This window comes from Macrobrachium nipponense, chromosome 21, assembly GCF_015104395.2.
Source record: "Macrobrachium nipponense isolate FS-2020 chromosome 21, ASM1510439v2, whole genome shotgun sequence".
NCBI classification, from domain to species: domain Eukaryota; kingdom Metazoa; phylum Arthropoda; class Malacostraca; order Decapoda; family Palaemonidae; genus Macrobrachium; species Macrobrachium nipponense.
Genome location: NC_087212.1, coordinates 57,272,047 through 57,284,372, shown reverse-complemented (window position 1 = coordinate 57,284,372; position 12,326 = coordinate 57,272,047). Strand labels below are relative to the sequence as shown.

The following is a 12,326-nucleotide window of genomic DNA, read 5'->3' as shown; positions in this document are numbered from 1 at the left end:
TGCTCAACGTCCTTAAGAATAGAAGGAAATCCGCTATATTTCATTCACAGATGTTTCAGAAGAAGAGACTTTAGCTTGTTTACACGATTTTCGAAACACTCCCCATTTAGACTGGTATAGCCTTTTAGAAGAATCTCTTCTGCAGTTCGCTATAGCTTCTGCACCTCGTTTCGAAAAACCTTTCGCTCTGATGAGACTCCTGACAGTCTGAATCCTGTCAGTGCCAAAGTGGATAATCCTTGGTGGAATCTTGCAAAGTGCGGTTGTTTGAGTAGACATCTCTTTAATGGAAGAAGCCTGGGGAAATCTATGAACAGGTCGGGGAGATCTGGGAACCATTCCTTTCTTGGCAAGAACGGAGCGACTAGTATCAGTGAAACTTTTTTATGAAATGGCACTTTGTTTAGCACCTGCCTTATTAGGCCCAATGGGGGAAAGGCGTACACTTCCAGGCCCGACCAGTCTAGTAAAATTGCGTTGACTGGCCATGCAAGAGGGTTCGGGACTGGAGAGCAGAACAGCGGAAGGCGGTTGTTCCTCGAAGTTGCAAATAGGTCTATCATTGGCTTTCCCCAAAGCTTCCATAGGTCTAGGCAGACCTTGGCATCGAGAGTCCATTCCAACGGCAGTACTTGGCGACGTCGACTTAGTTCTTCCACCAACACGTTCATTGTCCTGATGTAGGAAAGTGCTGTGGAGTTGTCTCCATGAACTGCTACCACCTGTCCCGTCATGAGATGAGAGAACGCCTGAAGTCCCAGGTACACTGCTAATAGCTCTTTCACACTGATATGAAGGGAGCTCTGAGTTTCGGACCATTTCCTTGACGCTTCGGTTTTCCCCAACAGGGCTCCCCAACCTGCGTCGGATGCATCTGAAAAAAACTGAAGGGTTGGGTGGAGCAGATGAAGCGAAAGACCCTCCACCAGTCTTGGTTTTGAAAGCCACCACGCTAAGTCCTCCTTGATTTCGTCTGTAATCAAGAATACTATCGAGTTCGGTTGAGTCTTCCTGCACCATGATGCCTTCAGGAAGAATTGTAGGGACCTCATGTGCAGCCTTCTGAGTTTGATGAACTGTTCCACCGAAGCTAGTGTTCCTAACAGACTGGTCCAATGGTTGGCGAAACAGGACTTGCAGTCCACAAAGTCCTGGACTACTTCCATGCACGACTGGACTCTTTGGTGATAGAAAAGCCCGAAAAACTCGAGAGTTCAGAGTCATCCCCAAATGGAGAATGCTCTGAGTCAGAATTAGCCGAGATTTCTCCTCGTTTATAAGAAGACCTAACAAGTGAGTTAATGAAAGTCCTATGGAGATCCTTTATACACTGACTTTCCGAAGAGGAGCGGAGAAGCCTGTCATCTAGGTAGAGTGACACTGATGCTCAGGAGGTGTAACCACTTCCCCAGGGGAGTCAGCACTTGCATAAATACTTGCAGTGCTGTCAAGAGTCCAAAGCAACGAGCTCGAAACTGGTAGGTCTTGGCCATGAACACAAACTGAAGAGTAGGACAGTCCTCTATCTTCGTAGCGAGGGCTCCAATCATCCAGTCCAAGAAGCTCATAATCTCCAAAATCCTGAAAATATTCTTTACCAAATGATCCAATTCGGGTAATGTAAAGAAAATTTTTTGCTGCTGCAAACACAGACCTCCTATTTGCATCTACCAGGCCAGATAAGTCCCCCTGGGACGAGGCAGATACTCGCATGGAGGGGGCTTCTCCAGTTACGTAGAACCTATACCTCTTCTTAATCAGTTTCGACGGAGGATAGGCGAAAGTTGCTTTCCCGAGCTCTCTCTTGAACTTCAACCAGTCTTCTACATCACGAAGCGATCGTTTAGCTGCCTTAGAAAGTATGAGCTTCAGGAGAATAGGATCGAAATTCTTCCTTCTCATCAGGAAGATGGAAGCAGGCGACCTGGGAGCGGCTGCTACGAAGTACGTAATCCGGGTACATGTCCAAAATATAGCGTAAAAGCTTAGAATAGCACGAGAGAGGAATAAGAGTCCCCTTCTAGGTTCTCCTCATCATCCAAAGAGATAGGCGACAGAGAGGGTTCTGGATTCTACTCATTGTTCTTCGGACGTTGTTTTCTTTCTTTCATGTAGTTCATCAGCTCCTGTAATTGTCGATGTAGAGGAACTAAATTCTTGTCTTCTTGAGTTGAAGTCGTAGCAACTGGGGTTGTGGACTTCGACATGATCGACACCGGAGGTCTTGCGCCAGTCAAAGTATGTCGCATGCGAAGTCGAAGGTAAACTTTCGACAGCTTGATGAGTTGAAGATCTCGATGGACTCACAATCGGTCGTTCCACAATTGAGTCGAAGGCGAGGGTTGTCTACTTCTCTGTTCCTCTTCACAGGGGGTGGAGAGAACACTTCTCAAGTCAAACATCTCTTCAACGGATGTGAGGCTGAAGAATCATGCCACTTACGACGTCTAACCGGCGACAAATCACTCGACTCTGTCGATAACTGATTGCTGAACGATACAGCTTTCCAATGGTATTTAGTCGAATCCTGCTGTTGCACCACAGGATCGACGGAGGAAGCGACTGTCTGTGGGCAAACCCCGACAGTCTCCCTTGGCATGTCTTCTCCCCGAGGCAGGGGAGCGGGACAGGGACCTTTGTCTAGGAGAACTATCGGGACAAACAGCCACCCCCTCAGATTGCACTGCACTGACACTTTTCACTTCACTAGAAGTCTTTTCCAAGAAAGACTTTACAGATAAACCTAACTGCATAACAGTATTAGCTAATACATCAAATTTCTTTACAAATTTAGACTTGAGGCTGGCAATGGTGTCAAGAGAAACTCCCCGGGAAGTTGGCAAGGGAGTTACAGGTGCAGGAGTAGGAGGACTCCAGATCGGAGACATAATAAGAGGAGAAGAAGAAGGGATAGGAGTAGGTGCTTCAATAGAAGAAGCTATACTAGTCTTACTTTCAGCTCTGAGAGAGAGCCGCTTTCCTCTTCCTATCCTTCCCCGAGTGAGAAACAAAAACTTTTCACTGTTGTTCACTCCAATCCTTGCAATCATCACAAGTAGTCTCTCTAGAGCACTCACAACCCCTACACTTAATGCACTTAAGTGTGCGAATCATATATTGGTTTAACTAACCTAGTTTTGCACCCTCCAGCACAAAACCTAACTCCTGAAGGACTAAATTCCAACATGATGGTAAAGCCACAAAATTGCAGAAAAGAAACTCTGCTAACTAGCTTCAATCCCACAAAACTCAAAAGTTGAATACTTCACTGATATTGGTAAGATATACTTCCTAACAAATGAAGAAAATGTCTGCACCAACCACTGATGTTCACCAGAAGCTGGCAGAGAACGAATTGGTGTTACCTGGGCAGTTGTACCTGTAGCTCCCTCGAGTGGAGGGAGATGATGTCGCCTACATCAGCGATGGCGGTGCCACAGCGGAAGTTTTGAATCTATTGTCTGCCATTCATAGGGAACCTACAGCTGTATAATTGTTCGGTAAGACACTGCAATAAAATGCACTTTTTGTGATAAAACTATTAAAAAACCAGGTATACAGATTTTGTGTGGGTTTTAACAAACAAATTAGGCTGTTTTCAGCATTTTTATAGGGGTTCCGACTATCAGCATATTTAACTATTTGCAAGGGATCTAGTGCACATCCCCTGCTAATAGGGGGGGACCACTGTGATTCAAAAAGACACATTAAAGTGTGTCATATATATTCAAAGTCTTTGGTAGGAATTTAGTCTATTTGTGTACAACTGAATAGACAGAATTAACCCAATCAGTGACCATCATTATCAGCAGTGTTTCCATGACAGAATGCTTACTGAAATTTCAATGTCAGAGCAGCTGATGGAGAGTATAGTTTATTATGCCAGTACTGACAATCTACATCCTCTCCAACTGAAGACTCATTAACTTATTTTAATTTCAAAACCTAAAAAGTATAAAAATAGTAAATAATACAAGATGACTTACTGATATACATGTTGAACAACATGAACTGCTTTCGAAAGGCATAGTAGGTCTCACCATTGGGCCAAATCAAAAGAATTCCAGACAGGATTGTTGATATAAAATGATGTGCACGCCACCAACCTTTGATTCTTGATCCATTGACCTGAAAGATAATAAGAAGTGTCATGTTAAATAAATTAAGATGAAGTTAAATAGAGAGTATACATTACATTTTTGTTAACTGCCCGCTTTACATCACACTTACAATGTATAATCATGAATTTGTCAACCTTCCTTAAATGCTCTCTCTCTAGTCTTGCTTAAGCTTGTCCAAACTGTCAATGTGCATTTGACTCACAAGATGGATTTTCAAGTGCTACTCCCACTTTTAATAATGTTTGTATTCTGATAAGTAGAGCTTTGCTCATATTCATAAATATGGATTTTTCTCATTATTTCCAGTCACAGTATACTGGTGACGCCTCATAGATAGTACATGTAATTTCTAAAAGAGCATGACATGCAACTTGAGTTTGTTCTTAAAAATGACATTTTTATGATAATATAAGATTTTATGTATACTACTTACCAAGTAGTTACATAGCTATAGTTTCTAAAACCATCGGCAGCTAGAATTTTTCAAATTTGTGGTAGCGCTAGTTTGTTTTGGTCAGGTGATACCCCCCACCCACTATCGGGGGAGTGAGGAACCAACACCATACGAAAATCAGTTGTTTATGCCCTATTATCCATGTGAGGGGAGGAGGGCGGGCTTTGATCATGTAACTACTTGGTAAGTACAGTGGTACCTCGACATACGAAAGTCTCAACTACGAAAAATTCGTACAGTGGTACCTAGACATAAAAAACTCTCAACTACGAAAAATTCAAGGTTTTTTTTGTTTGTTTGTTTGTTTATTATAGTTAATAGTTACTTAATAATTATTTGAAATGAGTACATGCAATACGTTTAATAAAAACAAATTGTGAATTAGATATAAAATATAAAATAAATCAGACTGCTATCATCGAAGCCAACAAATATCTTCTAGAATTCTTCTTGTTTTAATATTATATGTTTCATTATAGCTGTCAGTAACTCAGTATCTCCATTAGGTAAAGAAAGAATAAAGAATAGAAATGAATTCTTATTACGTATACTGTTTGGTAGTTTCAGTATAGTTGAAGAGAGATAATGAAAATTTATGATTACTTACTGTGTGGTAGGTAAAAGTAGTTGCTTGGCGATCGATCGGTACTTGTAAGTGCTGAACGTAAACAAAAGGTTGGAAGCTTTTTTTTGTTTGTTTGTTTGTGTATTATAGTTAATGATTATAGTTAATGATTAATTAATAATTATCTGAAATTAGTACATACTGATTATTTATACATTTTATTGGCATATTCTAAGCTTTTAGCTTCTTAGGTTTAGATGTCAGAATCATAGACTAGGCTACAGTAGCAACTGCTAACATAGGCTAGGGTTATTGATAAGGGACATAGGCTAAAATCCTAATATATGCAGTAAAAGTGGGGTTGAACATTACATGCAGTTGTATATTACTCAAGATGTACAGTATTTTGCCTTTTCGGAGTCATATTTCTTCCGTCGGATTGGCGTCGTATCCCTAGAACATGTGCTGTAAGCCTGGAAATATAATTTACTGGGGTGTTTTTGTAGGGTTTGGAACGAATTAGGCAATTTACATGTAAAATGCAGTTCAAGATACGAAAAGCTCAGGTTACGAAGGCCACCTCGGAACGGATTAATTTTGTATGTCGAGGTACCACTGTATACATAAAATCTTATTTAATCATAAAAATTTCATTTTCATGTGTGTAACTTATCAAGTAGTTACATAGCTGAATCCCACATTGTACGAGGTGAGATCTATGGATAAGGACATATCTTTTAATATTTAATAAATATAAAACACATACTTAGTGCTAGCATCCATGCAAATGCTTGTTGGTTCCTTAACTGTTAAGAGAGCTGAACAGTGAAAGTCGCGCGTCTTAACTCATACGGACATGGCAGTATAGCCATGGCTTGTCCTCTAAAAAGTGGGACCCATGCAGCTAAGGAATGTCCGTGGCTAGCATGGTCAACCAAAGGATGCCCTTGCCCAGGGCGCAGTACCATATAACATCATATTACCAGAGCAAAAACATATCACCTTCACCATAACCATAATATTCATACCCAACTATATACTTGACTGAAGGGTACTCCTAGTACAGTGGACCCCCCGTATTCGCGTTCTCCGGATTCGCAGACTCACACATTCGCGGATTTCTCTCGGGAACGTTCCCCCGCATTATTCGCGGAAAATTCGCGCATTCGCGGTATTTTTCTATGAGAAATATCCACAAATTCATGGTTTTTGTGATCAATTTCATCATAAAATGCACTTTTTGTGATAAAACTATTAAAAAAACCAAGTATGAAAATGTTTAGTGGTGTTTCTTAAGTTTTAACTAACGAAATAGGCTGTTTTTAGCGCTTTTATAGGGGTTCCAAACATTCGCGGATTCTAACTATTCACGGGGGGGTCTGGTATGCATCCCCGCGAATACGGGGGGAACACTGTACATCCATAGTACCTCCAGGCTCCCTTAAAACTCAACAATCGCTAAAAATGGACCCAGGTACTACAATTTTCATAGACTGTTTCAATATCACGCAAGTAATGCAAGGCGAGCACTGATTTACATTTCCAATACGTTGCTTGTATAATCGAGTCCAAAGAGAGATTGTGTTTAAACGAGAGAGAGGTTGCCACTGCTCTCACCTCATGAGTTTTCACTTTAAGTTTATTAAGATCAGTTACTTTCACTTGTGAATGAGCTTCTACAATTACACTATGTAAGAAGAACGCCAGGGCGTTTTTAGATATCGAGCACGCAGGATTCCTAACCGAACACCATAAACGATCGCACGGGCCCCTAATTTTCTCTGTCCTTTGTAAATAACACTTCAGAGCGCTGACCGGGTAGAGTTACCTCTCTTCTTCTTCCGGTCCTACTAAGTCCGTGAGGTTTTTGATACTGAACGAACGAGGCCACAGTTTGGACAAAATCTCGTTTTTTGCTAAAAACCCCAAGGTTAATGCGCAAACCGCATTACCCTGTGCAAATCCTATTCTCTTGTCCATGGCATTTACTTCACTCACCCTTTTCGCTGTAGACAGGGCTACTAGGAATAGGGTCCTCAACAAATCTCTCAACGATGCTCTTTGCAAGGGCTCACACAGAGTTTCCGACAGCCACTTAAGTACTACAACTTGTTTCCAAGATAATAGCTTCGAACCTTTGGGTTTTTCTATATCGAAGGATTTAATGAGATCTGCAAGATCTCTATTCGTCGATACTTCCAATCCTCTGTGCTTGAAAACAGATCCCAACGTTGCCTTATAACCTTTGATAGTCGCAGTAGACAGATTCCTATCTGTTCTTAGATATAATAGAAAATCTGCTATTTAGGTTATAGTTGTTTTAGAAGACGAAACATTATGTTCTTTACACCAGGCTCTAAACACAGTACACTTTGCCTGGTACACTTTACTTGAGAATTCCATTCTGCACTGAGCGATAGCTCTCACCGCTTGTCTTGAAAACCCCTTCGCTTGTAAGAGCTGTCGGACAATCTGTAAGCGGTTAGGGACAGAGTGGATAGTCCTTGATGGAACCTTCTGAAGTGGGGTTGTCTAAGTAGATCTGTTCTCTGAGGAAGTAACCTTGGCCAATCCACTAAAAGGTCTAAAAGATCTGGGAACCATTCCTGCGCTGGTCAGAATGGAGCAATGAGAGTCACCGAAACATTGTGATATGTTCTGAATTTGTTGACGACTTCTCTCACAAACTTGAATGGAGGAAAAGCATACGAGCCCTTGTTCGACCAGTCCAAAAGCATCGCATCTGTCGCCCATGCTTTCGGGTCTGGGGCTGGTGAACAGTGAAGGGGGAGACGATGGTTTCTTGCTGTAGCAAACAGATCTATCATAGGTTCCCCCCAGAGTTTCCACAATTCAAGGCATACCACTGGGTTCATCATCCATTCCGTGTGAAGTACTTGCCTCATGCGGCTTAGTTTGTCTGCGAGTACACTGAATTTTCCCTGAACGAACCTTGGTGTTAATGGGGTATGATTCCAATTTGCCCATAACAGCAGGCTCCCTGCTGTCTCGCAAAGAGAAAACGAGTGTGTCCCTCCTTGTGTCCTTATGTACAAGAGTGCTGTCATATACTGTCCGAATGTATCGCCACTACTTTGTTGCGAACTTCAGCAACCCCAGTGGATAGTGGTCAGTTCCTTCCACTTTATATTCCACTGTTTTTGTTGTGCATTCCAAATGCCTGATACTTCCTTTTCCCCCAGAATCGCTCCCCAACCTTAATCTGATGTGTCTGAAAACAACACTAGGTTAGGGCTCAGCGGGAGGAGGGATCTCCCTTCTGCAAGTCTGTCTTGTAACTTCCACCATTGCAGGTCCTCCTTTATTTCTTGTGTGATACGGAACATAAAAGAGTCCAGAAACTTATTTCTGTTCCAGTTCACCCTGAGGAACTGTAGGTTCCTCATATGCAGTCTCCCTAGTGTCACGAACTGTTCTATTAAGGATAGTGTGCCCAAAAGACTCATCCTACCTTCTGTAGGCATGACTCGATTCTTTGTGGGGATGGAAAAGCCCGAAAACTCACTGAGTTGATCCTCATCCCAAATTAGACTATAGTTCCTGACTGGGGAGTAACTGCGACTTTTGTCTGATTATTAAGAATCCTAATTCCTAAGCTAAAGTCAGGGTTTGTGACTGGAGAAGCCATTCGTCCAAGGGATATCCTTGTCCCAACTAGATGTAAACATTTCGCAATGGGAGCTAGCACTCAGGTGAACACTTGCAGTGCGGTCGAAAGCCCGAAACAAAGCGCTCTGAATTGGTATATTTTGTTCCTGAAGACAAAATGCAGAAACCTTTTTGAGTTTTGGTGTATTGGAATGAAAAAATATGCGTCCTCCATATTGATGGAGATCATCCAATCCCCTTGACGGATTGATAAATGAACAGACTGATCAGTCTCCATCTTGAACTTTGGACGCTTGAGAGCCAAAGGTTGCTCTAGTGTCGCTGCGGAAGTTCCGGGCGCCAAAGGCTGCTCTGGCGAGCAGACAAACTGTGGCGCCAATGGGCGCTCCGGAGTTGGTGGGTTCTCATACTCCCAACACTGAACCTGTATCCCAGGAGTCTCGTGAATTACAAGAGAGATTGGTGGGAGTCTTACCTGTCCTTCAGCATTAGAGGTGTGGACAGGTGCTGGTGGACAGGTTTTGAATACATCTCCGGAAGTTTACTCTTCCCCGTACTCTTCACCTCCGAAAGTCTGCCAAAGAAAGACTTTCTTGACGATGACTTAGACTTAGAGGATGCGATCCTCTCACTACGACGTCCCTCTCCTGCCGTATCCTGAGAGAATCTCTCTGGAGAGTCCCAAAAACTATATGAAGGCTGTTCTTTATGGAAAGGGCTAGCCTTTTTACAGGGGACTGGAGAGGGAGACAACTTACGAGCCCTCCTTTTCAATGGACGGGACTCATCATGGAATTGCCACTGGCACCTGGGAGATGACTCCCCGGAGCTGGAAGCACTAGATGAAAGCGGTACTCCTTTAGAGACGCCTTTCCAATAGCGCTCTGTTGCGATCTGGGATTTGTCAACAGAATTGCCTGAGGGGGCAACTGCTTGTGGGCAGACCCCACTGACCTCCCTTGGGCTACCAGTATGCCTCCTCCCAGGTTCTGGGGAGTTTGACAGGGACCTTTGCCTAGGAGAATCAGTGGGCCGAACAGCCACCTCCTCCACAACACTTGCACTTACTTCACCACTTTCCTTATCCATTAGGGTTTTCACAGACGCTCCAAATTTCTCCATTCCTTGGAGCATGTTCGAAAATTTCTGATCTACTCTTGCCTCTAAATTGGCCACAGCATCGGGTACGGGTGTGAGAGAGCAAAGATTATGACTGGGAATGACAGGTGGTGGGGGAGGTTCAGAAAGAGACAAATAATCATTAGACAATTCCTGACTAACTAAGCTTTTTGCTTTAGCTTTAAAAGCCGCTTTTCTCTCTTTATCTCTCTCTAACTTGTTTGTGTAACTAGTCAAGATCTTCCAAGTTCTTTGATTCCAATTAATACATTCTCCACGTTTGATCTGGCGTACAAGTCTGTCCCCTACAACCTGTGCAAACTGAATGTGGATCATTACAGGCTTTAGCGATCCTAGTATTGCAGCCTTCACTGCAATACCTAATCCCAGATGTACTAGTGTCTGACATTATGTAGACCAATTCAAAACTGGTGAATTTTGGTGCAAAAATATTTAAAACTATTTGATTTCCTAAATAGCTAATCACCGAAAACAAAAGCTACCAATATTTTAAGAGTACTTCCCCAAGTAACTCCAACAATGAGCGACGGTAAAGAATTCCAAAAATTCTGCTGACTACTGAAACTGTGTTAACAGTACCAGCCGGCAGAAACAACTGATTTTCGTACGGTATTGGTTCCTCACTCTGCTGATATAGTGGGTGGGTGGAGGGGGGGGGGGGGGGGTTACCTGACCAAAACAAACTAGCGCTCCCGCGAATTTAAAAAATTCTAGCTACTACTTGGTAAGTTGCATACATAAAATTCTGTATTATGTTTAACTTATAAACAGTTTTTATTAAAATGGTCAAATACATTTACAATATAGTCCTTTTATTTTACCCTTTCCAGGCTATGCTAGATTCTAGTTTTGAATTACAGGCAGTCCCCGGGTTACGACGGGGGTTCCATTCTTGAGACGAGTTGTAATCCGAAAATTGTTGTAAGCCGGAACATCGTCAAAAATCCTAAGAAAACCTTACTTTTAATGCTTTGGGTGTGTTGAAAACTATGTAAACTGCATTCTTATTACATTTTTCATAAAAAAACCTTCAAATATAACAATTTGTAAAAAATTGTATTTTTCTCAACTATACAAACCTGAGGTCCTTTAACAATAGGAATGTAACTTGCGGCAACTGGAACCGGTCGTAAGCTTCAAACAAGGGAGTTCAGTAGTTAACTGCTTGTCCGACAGTCAGCGCACCGCGCGACTGAGAGGTGAAGATTCCCTTTGCTTTAGGTCCAGGAAAAACACAGAGTGAGGGGTGGCATGAGGTGGGACTAAGTGTAGAGGACCTCAGGTTTGTATAGTTAGGAAAAATACAATTTTCAACAAATTGTTATTTTTTCCGATACGAATACAAACCATCGGTCCTTTAACAATATGAAGACTCACTTCTTGGTGGGAGGAATCTTAGTCAATAAACAGACTGGTGTTCATCCACCTTGATTCCCTCCCTGGTCGTTAGAGCAGAGGGAGGGATCCTAGCCTCTGTCCAATGATCGGGGTATGAACCGCAGGATCAATGGTGAGACCTCTGGACCCAAGTAATAAGAGGGAGGCAAGCGTACCTCTTAAAACTAGCAAGCAAGAACTTGTTCCTATTGCAAGAGGCAATATGAAGTCATGGGTTTGTCTCTTGTTGGCTTCCACTTCCCCCCCACCCCACCCCCCCCTGTTGGGGAAAGTGGTGGATAATCGCTCCTATCCCTAATGAAAGGGGTAGGATGGGGCTCGGTTGAGTAGCTCATCTGCATCGGTCTCCTGTTCCAGCGTAGTGACGACTGCATCCCTCTGCCCACAGGTAGAGGGGGAGAAAAAGATGGGGAGGAGAAGCCAGTCGCACTCTCATTCACTCATCCATTCATGCAGTCACACAAGGATGCGATGCTGTTCTGTCCGCTCGGGTGCTGGGTAAGCTACACAACTTGTTGAACAGCCACCACAGGTCCCAAGGAAAAAGTATCCAAGGACCTGTGGGCTATATCCCGAAGGTAGGAGGTGAGGGTGGTCTGGTTGGTCAAGACCCCTGCCTTCAAGACCTGCGCCACGGAGAAGTTCTTGCAAAACACAAGGGAAGGACCAATACCTCTGACTTCGTGGGCTCTCGGATGAAGGATACGGATGTCGTCGCTACCATCAGCTTTGTACGCCCTCCTGATCACCTCACCCAGCCAGAAAGAAAGTGTTCTTGGATACTTCTTTCTTGGTCACCCCGGTGCTAACGAAGAGGAGTCGACACTCAGGCCTGAGGTGCCGAGTTCTCTTCAGATAGTGCCATAGCGCCTTCACAGGACAGAGCAGCATCTCATCTGCATCGTTGTTGGTGAAGTCCATTAGGGAGGGGATTGTGAAAGACTCGAACTGGTCATCAGGGACCGAAGGATTCTGAGTCTTAGCTACGAAGTTCGGGACGAAATCGAGCGTCACAGGT

At 43.2% G+C, this 12,326-nt stretch overlaps 1 protein-coding gene across 3 annotated transcripts in view; it reads right to left on the bottom strand.

The window, feature by feature from the left end:
- LOC135198047 (transmembrane protein 120 homolog) overlaps positions 1 to 12,326 on the bottom strand; it is a 110,901-nt gene that overhangs the window by 30,310 nt on the left and 68,265 nt on the right. For all 3 annotated transcript variants that reach the window (XM_064225434.1, XM_064225435.1, XM_064225436.1), the window contains one exon: positions 3,987 to 4,128. In XM_064225434.1, coding sequence (XP_064081504.1) covers positions 3,987 to 4,128 — 142 coding nt within the window. The remainder of the gene's footprint in view (positions 1 to 3,986; positions 4,129 to 12,326) is intronic.